This window comes from Heloderma suspectum, chromosome 9 (genome assembly GCF_057233095.1).
Source record: "Heloderma suspectum isolate Gila_16-S chromosome 9, 16-S_ref, whole genome shotgun sequence".
NCBI classification, from domain to species: Eukaryota; Metazoa; Chordata; class Lepidosauria; order Squamata; family Helodermatidae; genus Heloderma; species Heloderma suspectum.
This window is the reverse complement of record NC_139466.1, coordinates 2,241,410-2,263,700: the sequence shown is the minus strand read 5'-3', so window position 1 is coordinate 2,263,700 and position 22,291 is coordinate 2,241,410. Positions and strand designations below refer to the sequence as shown.

General features: G+C 49.4%; 1 protein-coding gene across 12 annotated transcripts in view; it reads left to right on the top strand.

The window, feature by feature from the left end:
• The first annotated feature begins 3,471 nt into the window (after nucleotides 1–3,471).
• The window catches only part of TAF1 (TATA-box binding protein associated factor 1), a 46,598-nt gene continuing 27,778 nt past the window's right edge, over nucleotides 3,472–22,291 (top strand). For 4 of the 12 annotated variants that reach the window (XM_084813466.1, XM_084813458.1, XM_084813464.1 and 1 more), the window contains exons 1-18: nucleotides 3,472–4,649; nucleotides 6,431–6,548; nucleotides 7,292–7,408; nucleotides 9,680–9,787; nucleotides 11,481–11,710; nucleotides 13,119–13,337; nucleotides 13,587–13,781; nucleotides 13,880–14,075; nucleotides 14,168–14,284; nucleotides 14,396–14,425; nucleotides 15,068–15,235; nucleotides 17,165–17,292; nucleotides 17,385–17,492; nucleotides 17,910–18,083; nucleotides 18,281–18,454; nucleotides 18,538–18,642; nucleotides 20,972–21,172; nucleotides 21,688–21,829. In XM_084813466.1, the coding sequence (XP_084669592.1) occupies nucleotides 4,302–4,649; nucleotides 6,431–6,548; nucleotides 7,292–7,408; nucleotides 9,680–9,787; nucleotides 11,481–11,710; nucleotides 13,119–13,337; nucleotides 13,587–13,781; nucleotides 13,880–14,075; nucleotides 14,168–14,284; nucleotides 14,396–14,425; nucleotides 15,068–15,235; nucleotides 17,165–17,292; nucleotides 17,385–17,492; nucleotides 17,910–18,083; nucleotides 18,281–18,454; nucleotides 18,538–18,642; nucleotides 20,972–21,172; nucleotides 21,688–21,829 (2,878 nt within the window). In that variant the 5' untranslated portion in view covers nucleotides 3,472–4,301. The remainder of the gene's footprint in view (nucleotides 4,650–6,430; nucleotides 6,549–7,291; nucleotides 7,409–9,679; nucleotides 9,788–11,480; nucleotides 11,711–13,118; nucleotides 13,338–13,586; nucleotides 13,782–13,879; nucleotides 14,076–14,167; nucleotides 14,285–14,395; nucleotides 14,426–15,067; nucleotides 15,236–17,164; nucleotides 17,293–17,384; nucleotides 17,493–17,909; nucleotides 18,084–18,280; nucleotides 18,455–18,537; nucleotides 18,643–20,971; nucleotides 21,173–21,687; nucleotides 21,830–22,291) is intronic. The other 8 variants (XM_084813468.1, XM_084813461.1, XM_084813467.1 and 5 more) reach the window with 3 other exon arrangements.

Genomic DNA, 22,291 nt, shown 5'->3' with positions numbered 1-22,291 from the left:
GCCACTTTGCTTTCTTGCATTTCTTTTTCTTTGGGATGGATTTCGTTGCTGCCTCCTGAACAATGTTACGGACCTCCGTCCATAGTTCCTCAGGCACTCTATCAGGTCTAATCCCTGAAATATATTCCTCACCCCCACTGTATATTCATAAGGGATATGATTTAGGTCATACCTGAATGGTTTAGTGGTTTCCCCTACGTTCTTCAATTTAAGCTGAAATTTTGCAACAAGAAGCTCATGATCTGAGCCACAGTCAGCTCCAGGTCTTGTTTTGACTGACTGTATAGAGCGTCTCCATCTTTGGCTGCAAAGGACATAATCAATCTGATTTTGATATTGACCATCTGGTGATGTCCATGTGTAGAGTCGCCTCTTGTGCTGTTGGAAAAGAGTGTTTGCTATAATCAGCGTGTTCTCTTGGCAAAACTCTATTAGCTTTTGTCCTGCTTCATTTTGTACACCAAGGCCATGCCTGCCTGTTATCCCAGTGATTTCTTGACTTCCTACTTTAGCATTCCAGTCCCCTATGATGAAGAGGACATCTTTTTTTGGTGTTAGTTCTAGAAGGTGTTGTAGGTCTTCATAAAACCGATCAACCTCAGCTTCTTCGGCATCAGTGGTTGGGGCATAGACTTGAATTACTGTGATGTTGAATGGTTTGCCTTGGATTTATACTGAGATCATTCTATCGTTTTTAAGATTGTACCCCAGTACTGCTTTTTCCACCCTTTTGTTGACTATGAGCGCTACACCATTTCTTCTAAGGGATTCTTGCCCACAATAGTAGATATGATGGTCACCTGAATTAAATTCGCCCATGCCTGTCCATTTGAGTTCGCTGATTCCCAAGATGTCGATGTTCAATCTTGCCATCTCATGTTTGACCACCTCCAGCTTACCTTGATTCATTGATCTGACATTCCAGGTTCCAAAACAATATTGTTCTTTACAGCATCAGATTTCACCACCAGACACATCCACAGCTGACTGTCCTTTCGGCTTTGGCCCAGCCGCTTCACTCTTTCTGGTAGTAGTAATGGGGGACTTAATTTCCCTGATATTTGTTGGGAGACAAATTCTGCAAAACATGGCCCCTCCAGGAAATTCCTGACTTGTGTGGCGGATAACTTCCTCCAACAGAAAGTAGAGGAAGGAACTAGAGGATTGGCTATCCTTGGCTTGATCTTAACCAACAGAGATGACTTAGTGGATAAAGTAGCAGTTACAGGAACTCTGGGGGAAAGTGACCATGTTGTACTTGAGTTCTTGGTTCTAAGGGAGGCAAAAGCCGAGTGTAGTCAAATGCGTACCCTGGATTTTAGGAAAGCTGATTTTAATAAACTCAGAACAATGATCAGTAAGGTCCCATGGCAAACGACTCTAACGAGAAAAGGAGTCCAAAATGGGTGGGAGCTTTTAAAAAAGGAAATTCTCAAGGCACAATCACAAACCATTCCAACAAGAAGAAAAGGTGGAAGACAACAGAAGAAGCCAATGTGGCTTCACAAAAAGTTTAGGGATGACCTGAAAACAAAAAAGGATACATCTAGGAAGTGGGAAGAAGGCCAAGTAACAAAGAAAGAGTACAGGCAGGTAGCACAGAATTGCAGGGATGGTGTCAGGAAGGCTAAAGCTGAGAACTAGCTGAGGTTAGCAAGGGATGCTAAAAACAACAAAAAGGCTTTCTTCAGCTACATGCATAGTAAAAGGTAGAGGAAAGAAATGGTGGTTCAGCTATTAAATAAGGATGGCAAAACCATAACAGGTGACAAAGAAAAGGCAGAGGTGCTCAATTCCTACTTTGGCTCAGTCTTCTCCCCCCCTGGCAAAGGCGAAGTACAGGCTGAAGGGGCAGGATTGCAGCTTGACATCGATAGGCATATGGTCAAGGAACACCTAATTACTTGGAATGAGTTCAGATCTCCAGGGCCAGATGAACTGCATCCTAGAGTCATAAAAGAACTGGCAGAAGACCTCTCAGAACTGCTGTCCATTCTCGTTGAGAAATCATGGAGGATGGGGGAAGTGCCAGATGAATGGAGGAGGGCTAATGTTGTCCCTGTGTTCAAAAAGGGTAAAAAGGAGGAACCTGGGAACTACAGACCAGTCAGTCTGACATCAATCCCTGGGAAAATTCTGGAGCAGATGATAAAGCAATCCATCTGGAAGCACCTTGAAAACAATGCAGTGATGACTCGAAGCCAACATGGATTTGCCAAGAACAAGTCCTGCCAGATGAATCTGATCTCATTTTTTGATCAAGTAACCTCCCTTGTAGACCGTGGGAATGCTGTAGACATCATATACCTCGACATCAGCAAAGCTTTTGACAAAGTGCCCCATGATATCCTGATGAGCAAACTAGCTCAAAGTGGGCTAGATGAAACAACGATCCAGTGGATCCACAGTTGGCTACAGAATCGGACTCAAAGAGTGCTTATCAATGGGACCTTCTCAAACTGGGGAGAGGTAATGAGTGGGGTACTGCAGGGCCCAGTCCTGGGTCCAGTGCTCTTCAACATTTGTATTAATGACTTGGAGGAGGAGGTGCAGGGAATGCTGATCAAATTTGCAGATTACACAGAATTGGGAGGGATAGCTATTACTTTGGAAGACAGAAACAAAATTCAAAGTGATCTTGATAGACTGGAGCGCTGGGCAGAAAACAACAGAATGAAATTTAACCGGGATAAATGCCAAGTTCTGCACCTAGGAAAAAGGAACCAAATGCACACTTACAAGATGGGGGATACGTGGCTCAACAACACTACCAGCGAGAAGGATCTTGGAATGGTTGTCTATCACAAGCTGAATATGAGGCAACCATGTGATGCGGCTGCAAAAAAGGCCAATGCTCTTTCGGGTAGCATTAATAGAAGCATAGCTTCCAAATCCCGGGAAGTACTAGTTCCCCTCTATTCAGCACTGGTTAGGCCTCATCTGGAGTACTGTGTCCAGTTCTGGGCACCACACTTTAAGAAGGATGCAGACAAACTGGAGAGGGTTCAGAGGAGGGCAACAAAGATGATCAGGGGACTGGAAACAAAGCCCTATGAAGAGAGACTGAAAGAACTGGGCATGTTTAGCCTTGAGAAGACTGAGGGGAGATATGATAGCACTCTTCAAGTCCTTGAAAGGTTGTCACAGAGAGGAAGGCCAGGATCTCTTCTCGATCATCCCAGAGTGCAGGACACGGAATAATGGGCTCAAGTGACAGGGAGCCAGATTCCAGCTGAGCATCAGGGAAAAACGTCCTGACTGTCAGAGCAATACGACAATGGAACGGATTCCCTTGGGAGGTGGTGGGCTCTCCCACACTGGAGGCCTTCAAGACGAGGCTGGACAGCCATCTGTCAGGGATGCTCTGACTTGGATTCCTGCATTGAGCAGGGGGTTGGACTCAATGGCTTTGTAGGCCCCTTCCAACCCTACTATTCTATGATTCCATCTAGTCCAGCATTGTTTCCTACTGTGGACAGTTTTTTAAATTTATTGACATTTATGTACTCTGCCCTTTGATTGAGGTTAACATGGTTGCTTACAATAAACTACCCCAAATTACAAGCAGATAAGATATACAGTGAAGGCATCATATAAAAGTAGCACAAAACTGCTCTTTATAGAAGAGGAACCATAGCTCAGTGGCAGAGCCCCTGCTTTGCATGCTGAAGGTCCCAGGTTCGATCCCCACAATCTCCAAGAAGGGCTGGAAAACAGTCCCGCCTGAAACCGTGGAGAACTGGGGCTGGCGTAGACCCAGGGCTTCATTCGGTAAGAGGCAGCTTCCGATGTTCCTAAAGGAGTTAAAAGGCTGAGAAAACAAAGACGGTGGTTGCCTGGCGCCAGTCGAGACTGGGGCCAGCATGCCAGAATCGGGCCTTTGGCACCAGATGTCCCACACGCGGGCCGTGAGGGCACCGCCCCTCCCCAGGCCTCGCCCCCCGCGATGTGTCGCCACGAGTGGCGGCCACAGCCAGGCCTCCCCCGCGAGTTTGCCTTGCCCCCGTGTAGAGCCGCCCGCGCTGGCGGCCGTCGCCACGGTTTGCGGCGGCTTAACTGTTCGCCGTGCGCGGAAGGCCCTTCGCCTGGCGAGGGCCCCCAGCACTCAGCTCTCCGGGTCCGGCCCCTGGCGTTCCTCTAGGCCGGGCGGCGACGCGTGACCCGCCAGCTGTTTCGGCCTACAGCTCCCATCAGCCCCCACCATGGCCGCAGCTGCCAAGCGCTGAAGGGAGCTGGCGGCGGAATCGTGTGGAAATCAGCCCTGCGAGCGGGCGACGGGGGCTTCCCTGTCCGCCCCAGCCATGGCGATCGCGGCTCCCTCCGGGCTCCCACCGCGCGGCTGCCTGGGAGGCCTTTCCCGCCGCGCTGGCCAGGGCCGGCGCCGCTCTATCCGCCGGCGCGCTCTCGATGGCTTTGCGGCGGAAGGCCGCGGCTTCCGGTTCCGCTGTAAACACGGCGGCGGCGGCGGCGGCGGCGGCGCTGCTGCTAGGCCCGGAGGCCGTCGTTGTTGCGGCGCCGGCATGTCGGACTCGGAGAGCGAGGAGGAGGCGGGCGGCGGCGGCCGGGCGGCGCCCTTCTCCCTGGCCGGCTTCCTCTTCGGCAACATCAACGAGCAGGGCCAGCTGGAGGGGGAGGGGCTGCTGGACCAGGTGGGCGCCTCAGTCAGGCGAGCTCCTCGCCGGTGCCGCGGAGAGACTCCAGGGCGGCCTCGCGGGTGTGGAGCAGCAAGCGCCACGGCGGGCAGGCAGGCAGGCGTAACGTGACAGCGGCAAAGGGTGGACGACTTGTGGCCCTCGGCTGCTGCGGCCTACCACTCCCATCATCCCCCGCTATGGTCTCTGCTGGCACGGGCTGCAGGGAGTTGTAGGCGAAATCATCTGAAGGGCCGCAAGCCAGAGGGCGGCTGCGAGCCCAATAGAAAGGTCTTTGCCTGGCGCCCCGTTGATTTCAGTTCCTCCTGGATACCCAGCGAAACAGCCTTGTGGACAAGTAAGCAGTAGACCCCAGAAGGATCCTGCCAAGCAGTTATAATGCATGTAAAAGAGGGGCGCCAGACACAGAGATATGCTTAGTAATGCGCTTAGGCTTCTTCCTCCTTCACTGAGGGCCAAACTAGAGGTGACACAGTTCATGAAACTAGCAATTGCATGAATCCCCCTATGGGGGAAAATTACAACAGCCAGGATTGTTTAGCATTGAAAAAAGGTGAGTGAGGGGAGACATGAGAGAGATGTACAAAATTATGCATAGTGTGGAGAAAGTGGATAAGGTGACATTTTTCTCCCTCTCCCATAGTATTAGAACCTGAAGGAGTCATCCCATAAAGCTGACTGGTGGGAGATTCAGGACAGACAAAAGGAAGGACGTCTTCACCCAGCACAGTTAAACTGTGGAATTCACTTCCACAAGATGTAGTGATGGCCAGCGATTTGGATGGCTTTAAAAGGGATTAGACAAATTCCTGGAGGAGAAGGCTATCAATGGCTACTAGTCCTGATAGCTGTATTTACCTCCAGTAAGAGGCAGTATGCCTATGTACACCAGTTGCTGGGGAACATGGGCAGGAGGGTGCCGTTGCACTCATTCTGCTTGTAAGTTTCCTGTGGGCAGCTGGTTGTCCGCTGTGTAAATAGAATGCTGGACTAGATGGACCCTTGGTCTCATCCAGCATGGCTCTTCTTAATTGTTTAATTGTGTGAATGGCTTAAAAGAGAGAAGTAAATGGTACATGCTGAGGCCCTGATCTAGCTTGGGATGAGAGGGGTGGTGGGGAGAGTTAAAACCTCTCTGTCTGCTCTCTGTGGATCATGCCCCTGCACCTATTTACTTTTTAAAAACCCATTTACACAATTTGTAATTGTGAGTGGCGTTATGTTTGGTCTTGAAATAAACTGAGTGTTACTGAGGAAAGCAGTAACCTTTTTGCTTTCTTTACCATCTTGCCTGATGAAGAATTCTGGAGAACTTGAAAAGTTTTCACCTCCAGTTAAAAGGAAGCAAGGGTGAGGAAAATCTTCTGTGGCCTTCCTCAAATATGTATGAACATACGAAGCTGCCTCATACCATGTGAGGTCACTGGTCCATCTAGCCTAGTGCTGTCTGCTTTATCTGGCAGTGGCTCTCTAGGGTCTCAGCAGTGGATTTTCCCCAACCATGCTTCCTTGGGTAAAATTGCTTCACCTTAACTGTGGAGGTACTGGGTTTGAACCCAGGGTTTGCTGCAGGCAAAACATTGACTCAGCCCACCAAACAACTGCCCCATTTGGCATAGGTTCTCAGCATGTATTTCTATTGCTGCCTCCTAACTACGGCTATGGTCTTCTAAAAACACTGCAGTGTGCCTTCCCATCCACATTCCAAAATATTGGCCTAAGATCTTTTCCCCACCCTCCTGGCCAAATCTTGTTCTCTTTCTGTCTCCTCCTTCCAGGAATCCAAAAACCATTTGGCTGGACTTGGAGCACTGGGGCTGGGGAGCCTCATTACTGAAATCACAGCTGCTGAAGATGATGCCTCTGAGACAGATGGAGCCCAACTGGATGAAGAAGGTGAGAGACCCTTTTGCTCCAGTGATTGGGTGGGGGAGGTCCCTCAGACACATTGACTCCTTTATGTGTGTTAAATATGGGTCCAACTGATTGAATTGGTACTCTGGTGATGGTTGCTTTTTTTATCCTCCGAAGTCTACACTGAGAATGACCACATGAGTTTCTTGGTAGGTATCAGAACTGCACCTAAGAAGCTTCCCAGTATGAGTTTGGTCACTAGTGAGAAACAGTGTGGACCAGTGGAATGAGTGGTATGGGATGACCTTAGAGCAAACGTGTCAAGAGTCCTGATTAGAACTCTTGACCCACAGCTACAGATGTTTCACCTTCACTCTTTTGGATCTAATACTAAATCCAGGAGTGCTAGCAAGAAGGGTCTGTGAGAGTGTCCTGGCACAAATTAAGCCCTGCCAAGGCATATGGATAAACAAAATTTAAAAAATGCATAACATCTTTATTGCCTTTACATTCTCTGTATGGGGCGATTGTCACAGAAAGAGGAGAACCTGGTCTTCGTGTCTAAGCAAAAGCTCATCTTTCTTTCTCCCATTCCTTGCTTTGCTTTTTCCCTTTCTTCCTGTTGCTGGATTGAATAAGGCTGAGGGTGGTCTTGTGGAATCCATGCTCCTGTTTGTGTGGTCTTAACAAATGTGTGAACAGAGACTGTGACAGAAGAAAGGTGTTACCTGTTGGGTAACGTTTCATATGACTGGGTGTTTTCTCTCATTCCACCCTTCCTGCAGGCTGGGTTAAGAGCACTGAAGATGCTGTTGATTATTCTGACATTAATGAGGTGGCTGAAGATGAGAGCCGCAGGTACCGGCAGGCAATGGGCAGCCTTCAGCCGGTTCAGAGGGCAGGTAATTGATGGCAGAAATTTTCCTTTATTCCCTTTGGTATAACTCTTGAAGCTGGCGCTGACTGATCTTTTTCTGATCAACCGGTTCATATTATCATGATGCTTATCCTGGCTATCTGTTGCTGTTCTCCTTTAGCATTCTGCATCTTTAATAATGACTATAATAATGACTGTCGATCCGGTGGATCCACAGTTGGCTACAGAATCGGACTCAAAGAGTGCTTATCAATGGGACCTTCTCAAGCTGGGGAGAGGTAACGAGTGGGGTACCGCAGGGCTCAGTCCTGGGCCCAGTGCTCTTCAACATTTTTATTAATGACTTGGAGGAGGAGGTGCAGGGAATGCTGATCAACTTTGCAGATGACACCAAATTGGGCGGGATAGCTAATACTTTGGAAGACAGAAACAAAATTCAAAGTGATCTGGATAGACTGGAGCGCTGGGCAGAAAACAAGAGAATGACATTGAATAGGGACAAATGCCAAGTTCTGCACCTAGGAAAAAGAAACCAAATGCACAGTTACAAGATGGGGGATACGTGGCTCAACCACACTACGAGCGAGAAGGATCTTGGAATTGTTGTCAATCACAAGCTGAATATGAGCCAACAATGTGATGTGGCTGCAAAAAAGGCCAATGCTCTTTTGGGCTGCGTTCATAGAAGCATCGCTTCCAAATCCCGGGAAGTACTAGTTCCCCTCTACTCAGCACTGGTTAGGCCTCATCTGGAGTACTGTGTCCAGTTCTGGGCACCACACTTTAAGAAGGATGCGGACAAACTGGAGAGGGTTCAGAGGAGGGCAACAAAGATGATCTGGGGACTGGAAACAAAGCCCTATGAAGAGAGACTGAAAGAACTGGGCATGTTTAGCCTTGAGAAGAGAAGACTGAGGGGAGATATGATAGCACTCTTCAAGTCCTTGAAAGGTTGTCACAGAGAAGAAGGCCAGGATCTCTTCTTGATCATCCCAGAGTGCAGGACACGGAATAATGGGCTCAAGTGACAGGAAGCCAGATTCCGGCTGAACATCAGGAAAAACTTCCTGACTGTCAGAGCAATACGACAATGGAACCAATTACCTGGGGAGGTGGTGGGCTCTCCCACACTGGAGGCCTTCAAGATGAGGCTGGACAGCCATTTGTCAGAGATGCTCTGACTTGGATTACTGCATTGAGCAGGGGGTTGGACTCGATGGCCTTGTAGGCCCCTTCCAACCCTACTATTCTATGATTCTATGACTATCCTAAATTAGATTTCAGCCCTGAGAAGTATTTAATAAGAGGGGTCAGGCTTGCATAGTAAGCTTTGTTATTGCTGTACTTTCTCTCCACCTCCTGGTTCCAGTTCAGGAGCTGACAGTGAGGAAGTCTGCATTCAGCTGGTGTCTTTAGCCCTACATCTTTCCATTCCTGTAACTGATGTCTCAACTCTGTAAACACAGCCACAGGGAAATAGGGGAAGAGTTTTAGAAAGAGCAAGTGACTAGTTCCCTTGGTTTCCTTCACGTCTTCCTATTTCAAATCTTGATGTTGCAAATATGGCTCAGGACTTGGGTATTTGAAGGACTGCCTTTAGCCATACAAATTTGCCTGAACCTTCTGCTTCTGGTGCTGACTGGAGAGAGAGCATTTTCAATTTGGAATTCTCTCCTCAGAGAAGCTTACCTGATGCCCAGTCTGATTTCTTTTGTGCCAGATGAAGGCTTTATTTGCCCACACATTTCAGCAGGTTTTCTAACTGGTTTTGGTATGATAATATAACTGCTGGATTTTATATCTGCTGTTTCTTTACTTTTATCTTTGTTCTTTTTTTATACTCTTTATTTTAAGAAATTCTCATTTTTATAAGAATTATCCTAAATAATATAGCATTCCATAATGAACAAGGGATGTTTACATGTATTAAGCAATAAAGCAACTAAAAGCAGACAAACAAAGAACAAAAGGGCTTCAGGTGACAGGTAGACAATAATCAAATGATTAAATATAGAAGCAAAGATTTTTATACGCTGTTCTTTGCTTTTTAAAAGGTTTCATTATCAATTGTAAACTGCCCTGGGAGTTTTATACTAAAGGGAAACCTAAACATTATATAAGCAAATAAATGCATAAATAGTTGAGTACAGGGGAATCTGGTGGAATGGGAGCTGATTTGGATGGTGGAGGGTGCCCCGGTTGTCTTGGAATGTTTGCACTGGTGGGTTCTAACAAGGACAGTGGGCCAAAGTTGTGAGGAGATGGCTGCCCCGTGACTTCCCTCTTTCCTCTTCAGATGACGATGATGACTATGATGCCGATTCTGAAGATATCGATTCCAAGCTGATGCCTCCTCCTCCCCCACCTCCAGTCCCGCTGAAAAAAGAGGATGAAAAGGATTCAGGTGCCTCTGGTGTTTATGTAGCCGGTGGTGGTGGTGAGCCCTGGAGTGCTTGCTGATGGCATTCAAGCATTTGTGTGCTTCTAGAGCAGGTGTGGCAGAGACTAGTCAGTAGTTTAAACCCGTTGTCGCTTTTAAAAGAGAAGTAAAACGGGGCCAGTTAAATTTAAAAAGGGCTCCGACTACAATGAAGATCAGAATCGGAGTAGGGAAGGGGCGATCGGCAGGGGCAAAGGGGGTGCCCATGGTAGCCCCTCCATGGTGTCATTTGGGCGCCATTGGAGGGGCTGTCACAGGCAAGGGGCAGGGCACAGGCAGTGTCTTGGCCGTGGTCATGAATGGTGATTGTGGCCCTGTTGGGCAAGAGCACCAGGGATTTCTGCTGCTTTTGCCGAGCGGCTCGCTACCCGATGCCCTTTACCTATGGTGGGTTGGCACACGATACGCTAACCCACCTTAGGTAAAATAACACCTACTTCAGAGCGTTAGTTCTCAGGGTGGTTTAATAACCCACTGTGGGGACACATTCTGCCTGCAGATAGCATGCTAAGCAATGGTAGGTTGCTCCAGAAAAACAACTCACCATTGCTTAGCATGTTGTGCGGACCCAGTCATTGACAAAATCATCTGCCATGATTTTGCCTAATCCTGGTTTGCTCGCTCTTGAAATTTCTAGCCTACCTGTACTCCAGGGCTCGGTCCTGGTAACAGTTGAAACATAACCTGCCCCCCACCAAAGTAGCCATAACAGTTGAAACATAACACTCATAAATACATAAGTCAATCAGTCAATCAATCAGTTTTTAAAATTGGCAAATAGTGTTGTTAAGGCTAGAAACCTACACTGCTCCATGCCCCTGTAACTTCCAGGCTTTATGATTGAAACGTGCGCTCTGCGGGGCTTCCCTTGAAGATGGCTCGGGAGCTACAACTGGTGGAGAATGCTGCTGGCCTCCCTTGCATGGGTGTCGGGGGGCAAGCACATATTTAGGGCCAGCTGCGTTCTCAGTTTGGTCCCAGGCTGAATTCAAGGTGCTGGTTTCAACCTTTAAAGGTTTGCACGTCTTTGGATTTAAGGAACGTCTCTCTCCATATGAGTCCACTTGCCAACTGAGATGCAATCAGTCGCTCTTGTTGTCTTTCCTTCCACATGGCAGATTCAGGGTTGGGTTAATTCAGCAATAGCTTCCACATTTTGGAGCTTCCTCCCAGAAGAGGTAACGAAGGCACCAATATTGCTGCCTTTTCAAAAAAGCTGTAAAAAGCTTCCTGTGTCGTCAAGCCTTAGTGAGGATTTGAATTTTCTGTGGCTTTCTTTACTTACATGTGATTTTATTTCGATTACTCTCTTTTTTATTTTCTGGGTGTTTTTTAGTGTAAACTAATTTGAGCTTTGCAAAAAAGCAGGACATAAAAGTTTCAATCAGTAAATAACTGTGGCGTCTACTTGGGGGGATTTGGCCTCCTGAAAATTTAAAATATCTTGAATGCAGAGCCCAGCTGGCTTGGATCTTTTCAAGAGGGTTCTCTTGGCTTATCTCCCTGCCCCCCCCCCCGCCCTTTTTAAAGACTCTCAGGGTGCCAGATTCCATTTGAGGTGGTGCACTGCAATGCACGCGGCCCTGGGGTCGCTTCTGTCATGCTGCAGCTAGAGCGCCAGGGTTTTCTTTTTGCTGAGAGACTTGCTCTTTTCCAGGCTCTGAGGACAGTGATGGTATCATTCTGCCCTCCATCATTGCTCCTTCGGAGAAGATGGATTTCAGCAGCTCTTCTGATTCTGAGTCAGAGACGGGATCCCAGGACTCGAGGAAGGCCGAGTCCAAGGAAGGCAAACTCACGTTACCCCTTGCAGGGATCATGCAGCGAGATGCCACCAAACTGCTGCCAAGCGTAACGGAGCTCTTCCCTGAGTTTCGGCCAGGCAAGGTAGGGCTTGAGGCTGAGACCAAAGGGAATGTGCGGAGTGGGGGTGCTGAGCAAAAGGTTTGTTTTGTGTTGGAATGCTAGAATGTTTGCTTTGGCCCCCAGAGATGGCTCTTTGTTCCCCCCACCCTTTTCAGGGCTTGTTACTGGGATTTCCTCTAGACTTTCTGTCCCAGGGTCCAGCCACCCAGTCCCTACGAGGGGCCTAGGAAGGAGGGTTTACCACCACTTCCCTGTGTGAGGGTACCTGTCAGGGTGGAAACTGAGCCAATAGAGCTGCAGAGCAGTTCTGATTCTGAGGAGGAACAGCAATCCATGGGAGAGGAGCTCGCTCATCTCTCACAAGCACAGCAGCTGGCAGAGATTCCTCCTGCCAGCATTCCTGGGATAGATAGTGACCCTGGCAGTGAGAGAGCACTGGAGGGGGGCTTGCTGGATGCTCGGCGCAGACGCAGGGAGCGACGACAGATGGAGGGCGCGGAAAGGAGGTGTAGCGCTCGTTTGGCGCGCAAACAACAGTCGCGTCCCGAGGACCAAAGGGAAAGAAGGAGGATCTCTCCCTAGCCTATAAGTTCAGGGTCTTCCCGTGATTCTCCTTCAAATGGGGACCCACTGCCTTACCTGGAGCTTAGGCTACTCTGCTATCTTTCCCCAGTGCTGTTACTTGCTTTGGTGCTAGCGACTAGTATTCTGAAAGAGTCATAAAGTAATAAAGGAATAAAGTCTCGGAAAGAATCCTCGTCGTCTGTGTCCTGAGTTGGCTATTGGTGGGGGCTGCAAGAGGTAGCTAGGGCGCTCCTGACAGTTCCTAGGGAAGATTCCTAGAGGTGCGGGGACGCAGATGCAGACTGTGGGGGACGCAGCCAGAGAAGGTCGGTCCCAGTGAGGCCTTACCCAGTGTGAACCACCGTCTTGCCCTGATGGGCATCCCTTCCAGAACATGCATAGATTCCTAAAGTCCCAGGAGTAGCAAGGGAGATGGAGCCTTGCAGAAGTCTGCTGTGTGAGACTAGCTGGTTGGGGCTCGCTGGGCTGGTGCTGCCAAGGCGGTGTTCCTCCCAGATGCTGTCCTGACTCTGCCTGCCAGCATGGTGCGCTCTGTTCCTCTAGGCCAGGGGTGGGCAACTAGTGGCCCTCCAGATGTTTTGGCCTACAACGCCCATCCCTCACCGTGGACTATCCTGGATAGGGCTGATGGGAACTGTAGGCCAAAACATCTGGAGGGTCACTGGTTGCCCGCCCCTGCTCTAAGTCCTGCTAGCCCACCAAGGGAGGTGTGCCTCCACAGCTGGCCTCTTCCAGCCAGCCAGAGTAGCGGAGACATGGGGCCCAATGCTGAGCTTCCGCCTGCATTGAGACACCCTGCCAGTCGCTTGAGCACCCCAGCCCTTCCTCCTCTCTCTTCTCCTAGGTGCTGCGCTTCCTGCGTCTCTTTGGCCCTGGTAAGAACATCCCATCCGTCTGGCGTAGTGCCCGCAGGAAGCGCAAAAAGAAGCACCGTGAATTAATCCCAGAAGTGCAAATCCAGGAGGGAGAAATCATGACCGAGGCAGGCGTGGAAGGGAAATCTCCCTGGGAGTATGAATACGCCCCGCCTCCTCCGCCAGAGCAGTGCCTTTCTGATGATGAGGTGGGTCTGTGGAAATGGAGAGGGCTCTCGATGGCGTGGGTGGGTTCATGCTGGAGGGCCCCTCTGCTACCCCAGGAGAGAAAACCCTGGCGAGAATGGGGCACCCCCTCTGCCATGCAGCAGGAGGAAAGTGCCTCTGCAGACAGCCTAGCAGGAAGGGTGGGCGGCAGATGCAGAGGGGAAATTTGTGTGGCCGCAGTGCTCTGGGAGCTGCCCTGCTCGGCCTTCCAGCGCCCTCTTGTTCTTCAGATCACCATGATGGCCCCCGTGGAGTCCAAGTTCTCCCAGTCCACAGGAGATGCAGACAAAGTGGCAGATACCAGGCCCAAGGTGGCTGAATGGCGCTACGGACCTGCTCAGCTTTGGTATGACATGCTGGGCATCCCTGAAGATGGCAGTGGCTTTGACTATGGCTTCAAGCTGAAAGATCTGGTGGAGGAGGAGGTGAGTTGGGAGGAAGAGCCCCAAGCAGGAGCTGTTGGCCCCTCCTCTGGCGGGGGGAGGAAGCGGGGCCCATTGCTGCCTTCACTCTTCCTTTGCAGAGCACTGAGGCTGGGAAGGATGAGCTGCTGGCAGATGAGCACTTCCTCATGGTAACCCAGCTGCAGTGGGAGGATGATGTGATCTGGAATGGGGAGGACATCAAGCACAAGGGGACCAAAACCCAGCGAGCCAGTCTGGCCGGCTGGCTGCCCTCCAGCATGACCCGGAATGCCACTGCCTACAATGCTCAGCAAGGTAGGGCGGTCCTTTGGCCTGGGTGACCCCTCACTGCCCTTATGTATAGCAGCTCCCCAGTCCCTTCAGTGCTCTCTTGCTTCCGTTGCCAGGGCTGAACCGCAGTGGCTCTCTGCTCAGTTTGCCCATTCCTCTGGTGCAGAAGCCCAGTGTGGCAGGAGTTTTGGGCAGTGCCAAGGGCAAAGAGAAGCAGCTCCCAGAACAGCAAGGTAAGGAGGAGAAGTGGCTGGTGCCATGCAGTGGGGAGATGTTCTGTGTATATCTGTGACAATTACCTTCCAGGATCCAGATCTGAAATAAGGCTCCATTTTGTCTTTTAGGAGAACATCTTCCTGTCTCTCCCTGCTTCAGTAAAATAGCCACTTTGCTAGTAGGGTTGTTAATTGCTCTGATATTGTCACCTATTTATCTTGCCACTTTATGATTCAAGCGGTTCAGGGCATTTTCTCATGGAGTTGGGTCAGGGAAGAATCTGTACAGGTGTCATTACCTGAAGATTCAAAGAGAAACACTTTTTTCATTATACAAACCAGTAAAACAGCTCCCCCAACCCCCAAGTGGCTTATGTCCCTCTTTTTTTTTTGCCACCCAGCTCTGCCCCAATCTTTATCATTGTTTTTCAAATGTAGATAGATGGTAGCAGTTCTTCAGCAGCAAATTGGCAATGCCCTCTTCCCCTTTGTCTCATAATGTGGGCGGGAGGGTGCTGTTGCATTCCTATCCTGCTTGTGGGTTTCCTGTGGGTCGGCCACTGTGTGAACAGAATGCTGGACTAGATGGACCCTTGGTCTGATCCAGCAGGGCTCTTCTGATATTCTGATGTTCTTAATGTCATTCTAAGCTTGGAGGCTGTCTCTCCCCAATGGTCTCTGGGGTGGTCTGTATTTTGGAGAGGCTGCTAGGCCTCCTCTGGGTAAGATGGCGACAGGAATTTGTGTGTGTCCCAGTACCCTGGAGATCTTGGCAGAAGTGCCTTTGTTATATTGTTGCAGCAGCCCTGGATGAAGACAGGCCGTGGTTCTCTATTTTCCCCATTGACAACGAAGAGCTGGTCTATGGCCGTTGGGAGGACAACATCATCTGGGATGATGAGGCAATGGAAGCTGTCTTGGCTCCACCTGTCCTGACCCTTGACCCAAATGATGAAAATATAATCCTGGGTATGTTCATAGAACCAGTGTCTTTTCCCTTTGGCCTGCTGGTGGTGAAGGAACAAGGTGGGGGAATTCTGGCACAACGATTTCCTAGAGTGGGTAAATATACAGAACTCGGCTGGGCTGAGGAAAGTGTTCTCCTTAGCAACCTCCTGTCGCAGACTCCACTGAAGTGCCTGCTTTTTGTCTCCTAGATCATGACTGAACTGTCCTGACTTCTCCCAAGGAATTCTGGGAATTGTAGTTATGTAAAGGGCCTGAGGATCTCCAACAGAATTCTCAGCACTTTCAGAAAACAGCAGTTGCCAGAGTTCCTTTGAGGCAGCCATGACAGTTAAATTGTTTTTTCTCCTATATTTAAATTTGTAGTGTAGATATTTCTGTACACTAACAAGCAGTGGGAACTAAACTGCAGAAGCAGGAAGCGAGGTGATCTGTTATGTAAATTCCCATGGGGTGGGAGAGAACCAGGGCCTCAAGCTTAAAGGCTCTTTAAGCCTCTCACTGTTGTCAGTTAAAACGGATATTTTTAATCAGTTAGGCCATTCTTTTATTTATTATTTATTTATTATATTTTATACTGCCCAATAGCTGAAGCTCTCTGGGTGGTTCAAAACAATTAAAACCATAAACTACAACATGATAAAACATAATATAAAAGTTTAAAACTACAGTATAAAAGCAAAAAACAAAATAAAACCTAGCAGTAGTGCAAAGATTTAAAATACAGTGAGAGATTTAAAACAACAGAAACAGAAAGACTAAATTGCCTGGGAAAATAAGTAGTTCTTCACCTGGTGCCAGAAAGACCACAGCGTAGGTGCCAGGCGAGCCTCTGTGGGAAGCTCATTCCACAACCAGGGTGCTACAACAGAAAAGGTCCTCTTCTTAGTTACCACCTTTGGCAGGGGTTCCTGGAGAAGGACCGCTGAAGACAATCCTAGGGTCTGAGCAGGTATATAAGGGAGGAGACAATCCTCCAGGGGTCCTGGCCCCAAGCCATTTAGGGCTTTAAATTGTAACACCAGCACTTTTAATTGGGCCTGGAAATGGACTGGCAGCCAGTGCAGATGGAAAGGTACTGGCATAATAATGTTGGCCAGTCCCCATTAATGATCTCACTGCCTTATTTTGGACCAGCTGAAGTTTTGGGACTGTTTTCAAAGGCAGCCGCATGCATAACACATTGAAGTAATCCAGATGAGAGCGTGGACAGCTGTACCTAGGCTATCTCTTTCCATATAAGGATGTAGTTGGTATATCAGCCTGATAAAAGGCGCTTTGTGCTACCGAGTTCACCTGTGCCTCTAGTGACAATGTTAGATCCAAGAGCACCCCAAAACTACAAACCTGATCCTTTAGGGAGAGTGCAACCCCCTCCAGAACAGGTTGAACATCACTTAGCTGGGCAGATGTACCTCTGTTTTATCTGGATTGAGTCTCAGGTTATTAGCCCTCATCATTACTGTTCCCAGGCACTGATTCAGAACAACCACTGCCTCATCTGAATTTGATTAAGAGGAAAGAGAGAGCTGGGTGTCACCCACATATTGATGACACCTCAGCCCGCACCTCTGAATAACCTCCCCCAGTGGTTTCATGTAGATGTTGAACAGCATGGGGGTAGAATAGATCCCTGTGGAACCCCATGGCATAGTTTCCAAGGCACAGAGCAATAATCCCTCAGCACCACCTTCTGGTATCGGCCATCCAAGGAGGAGCGGAACCACTGCAGTGCAGTGCCTCCAACTCCCAACCCGGACATCCTATCCAGAAGGATACCATGGTTGATGGTATCAAAAGCCACAGAGAGGTCCAAGAGAATCAACAGGGTCGCACTCCCCCTGTCCTGTCTCTATGCAAGCTTCCCCTACATATTTGCTGTGGAGATGGGACAGTATTCCGAGTACACTTTTCTCACGTGCTCCTTCCTAGAAATTCCTGATGAGAAGGAAGAGATGACCTTAAATTCTCCTTCCAAGGAGAATAAGAAAGAGTCTTCTCTAAAGAAGAGCCGAATACTCTTGGGCAAAACGGGCGTCATTAAGGAAGAGCCTCAGCAGGTTTGTAGGGGTAGCTTCATTTTCTGTGCATAGAAGAGATATGTAGGAGAGAAGAACATGCCTGACTCCTGCTTCCCTTGCTGCAAATCTAGAACATGTCTCAGCCAGAAGTGAAGGACCCCTGGAATCTCTCAAATGATGAGTTTTACTATCCCAAGCAGCAGGGGCTTCGTGGAACCTTTGGAGGCAACATCATTCAGGTTAGGACTAGTGGTGGCAGCTGTGTGTGTGTGTGTGTGTGTTGAGTTTGCGAAAGTGCAGTCTGGTATAGAATTTCCTCATTCTGAAAACAAGGTGCCCAGGGAAATGCACAGCCTGCCATATGTCTTCTGGATAGGCCAGGGTTCCATGTGCAGGTACTGGTGAACCAGCTTTCCATAAGAGGCTGGCAGGACCTGTTCACAAGGCTTAGGTGTGGCCTTGCATGCTGCAGAATGCGGCAGGTGCTTTGCTTTGGGCGGGCACTTCCCTCTGTGTTGGGATGATTCAGCTCCTGCTCATTAGTGATGCCAGGCTACCTTGTCCTGGGAGGGGGAGACATTCCTGTGGCTGGCGGTGGGCTGGAGCCTGGTTTCTTCCTGTGTGCCGAGTGAGAATGTGGGTTTGCCTTGGTGCAGCACTCGATCCCTGCAGTGGAGCTTCGGCAGCCCTTCTTCCCCACCCACATGGGCCCCATGAAGCTGCGTCAGTTCCATCGACCTCCCTTGAAGAAATACTCCTTTGGGGCCTTGTCCCAGCCTGGCCCCCATTCGGTGCAGCCCCTGCTGAAGCACATCAAGAAGAAAGCCAAGGTACCGCCCCTGTTCCGCTCCTCTGTTGGACATTCCACATTTGAGCTGCTTTGTCCTTGGTGGTTCCTCACCTCGAGGGCTTCTCCCTCCTGTCAGGTCCCCCGGGGGCAGAGAGAGAGTCCCGCTGTTGTGGCTGCTTTATGTGTGGACCTACCTGTCTTTGGTTTCTTCATGCCTTCTCCTTGTGCTGTGCCCAGATGAGAGAACAGGAGCGTCAGGCCTCTGGCGGCGGGGAGATGTTCTTCATGCGTACCCCACAAGACCTCACTGGCAAGGATGGTGACCTCATCCTGGCAGAGTACAGTGAGGAGAACGCCCCCTTAATGATGCAGGTTGGGATGGCAAGCAAAATCAAGAACTACTACAAGCGGGTGAGTGCTCATGTGTGGCTGCTCGTGCTGAGCTTCTGCAACCCAAGGCTGCCTCCTGACTCCAGCTGTCTTGCTCCTGGCAGAAACCGGGCAAGGATCCTGGGGCCCCCGACTGTAAATACGGAGAGACTGTGTACTGCCACACCTCCCCTTTCTTGGGCTCTCTTCACCCAGGCCAGCTGCTCCAGGTGAGTGGTCTGTCTTTCGTATCTGGGGGTCAGGGTTGAGTTTGCATGTGTTTTGGGACAGGAGAGGAGTCTCTCTTTTAAAGACCAAATGGTAACAGAGCTGTAAATTGCCACCAAATCCAGTTGGTTGAGTTGCTGCCTCCCTCTTTCTCAACACAAGCGGAGGGCGAGGAATTCAGCAGGCATGCCTGTGTGCCTGCAGTTGTGTGTGGCAGCAACAGTTGATGGGCTTATTGTAGTCCACTGGAGTTGCATTCACATGCTACGCCCTCCTCTGAGGGGCCACTTCACGCAGCATCCCTACCCATATACCTCATGGGTAGAATCATAGGATAGTAGGGCTGGGGGGGGCCTACAAGACCATCGAGTCCAACCCCCTGCTCAGTGCAGGAATCCAAGTCAGAGCATCCCTGACAGATGGCTGTCCAGCCTCGTCTGGGATGCCTCCAGTGTGGGAGAGCCCACCACCTCCCTAGGGATTTGGCTCCATTGTCATATTGCTCTAGCAGTCAGGGAGTTTTTCCTGATGTTCAGTCTGGTAGGAATTCTGTAATGTGTGAAAACAACACAGAGGCTTGTGGCACCTTTAATAGATAGTGGCAGAAGCCTTCGTGGACCAGAGTCTACTTTGTCAGGTGCATAACCTGTTGTGCGTGTTGGAAGTGTGTCTGGGCGTGGAGATAGGCAGTGGGACCAAATATCTGTAAAATGCTAGCGGTACAGCCTTCGACATTTCCATATGAGGTCTAAACCAAGGGAGGGGAACCCCCTGCCCACAGACCTAATAAAGGCCCACGGAGCTTTCTTGGGTTCCTCTCGGAAAGAACAGTGGGGGATCAGGCAGGTGAGTGTCATGTCCATGTGATGCCTTATCCCATTGGGGAAGTCTCAGTGACTAAGCCAATGGCTGGAGGAGTACTTGTCCAGCCCCCATCTCAGCTGTGGTGGCTTTGACTGCTCTGCATCCTCTCCCCAATGGGGCAGGCCTTTGAACCCAGGTAATTCGCCTTGCCCGCCAGGGACCAAATAACGTTAGGAACCGTGTCTGTGCCCCTTTGACATCATTTGGCCCACAGAGGGCTGGGTGGGTGGGGGTCATCCAGCCCCCCACCCATTTCTGGTTGCCCAACCTTTGCCTAAACATATACAAGATAAGTAGTGACGATTCACCACAGTAATTGGTGAGAACGCAGTCATCCTAGCTTTGATCTGTTAGTTAATACCTGCCTTTATTCAAGTCTAAATTAATATAATCAAACTTCCTGATAAGTTCTGGTACAGTAATTTCATGCTGGACTCTTTTTCTTTGAAGTTCTGTGTTGATGAATGGCAACTTTATCCCTCTGGTTTCTGAATGTTGCCATTTTCTTGTTTTTGTGTGTAGAGCCTGACCTGTTTGCCCTGTGTAGAAAACAAAGCACATTTTTGGCAGGTGATGGCATAGATCACCTTGGAGGGTGAGCAGGTGAATGAGCTCCTGGTGGTGTGGTGGGTGTTACTCAGTCTGGCAATACCGTTGCCTGAGTGCAAGTGGGGGTGGAGCTGGCATGCACACTCTTTGGTAGTTGCTTTATTTTGGCTTTGGCCTTACTCCTCTTTGCCTGTGATCTTGGATAGTTGGGTCAAGAGTGAGACAGCGGGGCACCTCTGCTTTCAAAGGAGCTATGATGCAGGAAAAGAACAGAGATGACAGGATGGTTTGGATCCTGGTGGATGTTCTGGGCAGCAAAGTAAAATTATGGTGGGGGCCAGTATGGTGTAGTGGTGAGAGTGTTGGACTGGGACCGAGGAGAACTAGGTTCTCGTCCCCACTCGGCCATGAAGCTCAGTGGGTGAATGTGGGCCAGTCACTGACTCTCAGCCTAACCTACCTCACAGGTTTGTTGTGACGATGAAATGGAGAGGAGGAGGATTATGTATGCTGCCTTGGGCTTCTTGGAGGAAAGACAGGATATAAATATAACAAACAAGTAAACAGACAAATAAATGCATAAATAAATGGCACCAGAGAGTGCCAGAGTGAATTGGAAACAAATGCGGGCAAAGAACCAGTTCTTTTGCTTTCTAATTTTTTACACATCAGTCATCGTTTTTGGAAGATGGAAAGTGACTTGCTCTGTGAGTACTGAGTTTTAGAGTCTGGTGTATACGTATTTGAAGGTTCCTGTGTGCTCTTTCTGGAGCCCGCTTTGTACCAATTGTCTCGGGTTTGACAGAGAAGGCTGAGGCACCTCAAAAGACTGAAATGGTCTGTGTGGTCATGCAGGGGATGTTGTTTTTGTGTTGCCACTGTGGCAGTTGACTGAGGCATCTTATTCTCTTTGGTCAGGCATTTGAGAACAATCTCTTCCGGGCGCCGATCTATCTTCACAAGATGCCTGAAACAGACTTCCTAATTATCCGGACACGGCAAGGTTACTATATCCGGGAGCTGGTGGACATCTTTGTAGTTGGTCAGGAGTGTCCTCTCTTTGAAGTGCCTGGGCCCAACTCCAAACGGGCCAATACTCACATCCGAGACTTCCTGCAGGTTTGTTTTTGGGGGATTACACAAATTATGATCTCTGCAGCACGTTGTGGGGAAGAAGGGGGAATTCATTTTGGCAAGTACCTTGCTACAAACTTGGAAGCGAGTGTTGTCTTTCTGTGATGCATGGACATGTTACATGCTAGAAGGCATGCTGGTAAAAATATGTGCTGGTTAGTGGGGCTAGCATGTGTGCCATATCTGAGGTCAAAACAAGATTCCCCCCCCCCCCCCGCTCAGATTGGTTGGCACCCTCAGTCGTACTTGCCTTCTCCAGTAGCTTGTGACTTGACCCACTTGCTTGGTTCTACTGAATTGACCTTTGAATTGTGTATGCATGGGTTGCGTGCTAATGTGGAAGATGTGGGTTAATGTGTAGAGTGGGTATTGCGCAGTGGATTGGGAGGCGGTGGGTTCTGCCTTCGAATTAATTAGGCTTGGCTTCCCACAGGTCCCTTCTGTGCACATGACTGTAGCCTGCTTGAGTTTTCAGGCTGCTCCTTTGGCTTCCTTGCTAGGTCTTCATATATCGCCTGTTCTGGAAGAGCAGAGACCGACCCCGTAGGATTCGCATGGAGGATATTAAGAAGGCGTTTCCATCTCACTCAGAGAGCAGCATCCGCAAGCGGCTGAAGCTCTGTGCAGATTTCAAGCGCACGGGTAGGCGAGGTTATCGTGCAACAGGCTTTCTCAAGATGCCCCAGCTTGCTCAAGTGGCTTTCATCTTCTTGGCAAGGGACCGTAGAACACTTGCTTTGCATGCAGAAAATCCTTATCAGCTCCATTTAAAGGGATCAGGTAACAGGTGATGGGAATTAGGCCTCTTTTGTGCTGGAGGCCCTGGAGAGACACTGCCAGCTACAGCAGGCAATACTGGACTAGATGGACCAGTAGTCTGTCATGGGATTAGGCAGTGTCCTGTGCCACCAGAAATTGCTTTTACTCGAATGTCTGCTTTTACCTTTAAAGTGCACTAAACAGTAGCCCTGTCCTTTCCTGGTTGTCCCTTGTGTCTGTTCCAAAGGAAAGAGCTGCATTTGATACACATGTATGTCCTGATGCAATATACAGGCACGTGTTGTGCTGCGTTTATCTGTATCCTGTAAGAAATGGTTGCTCGGT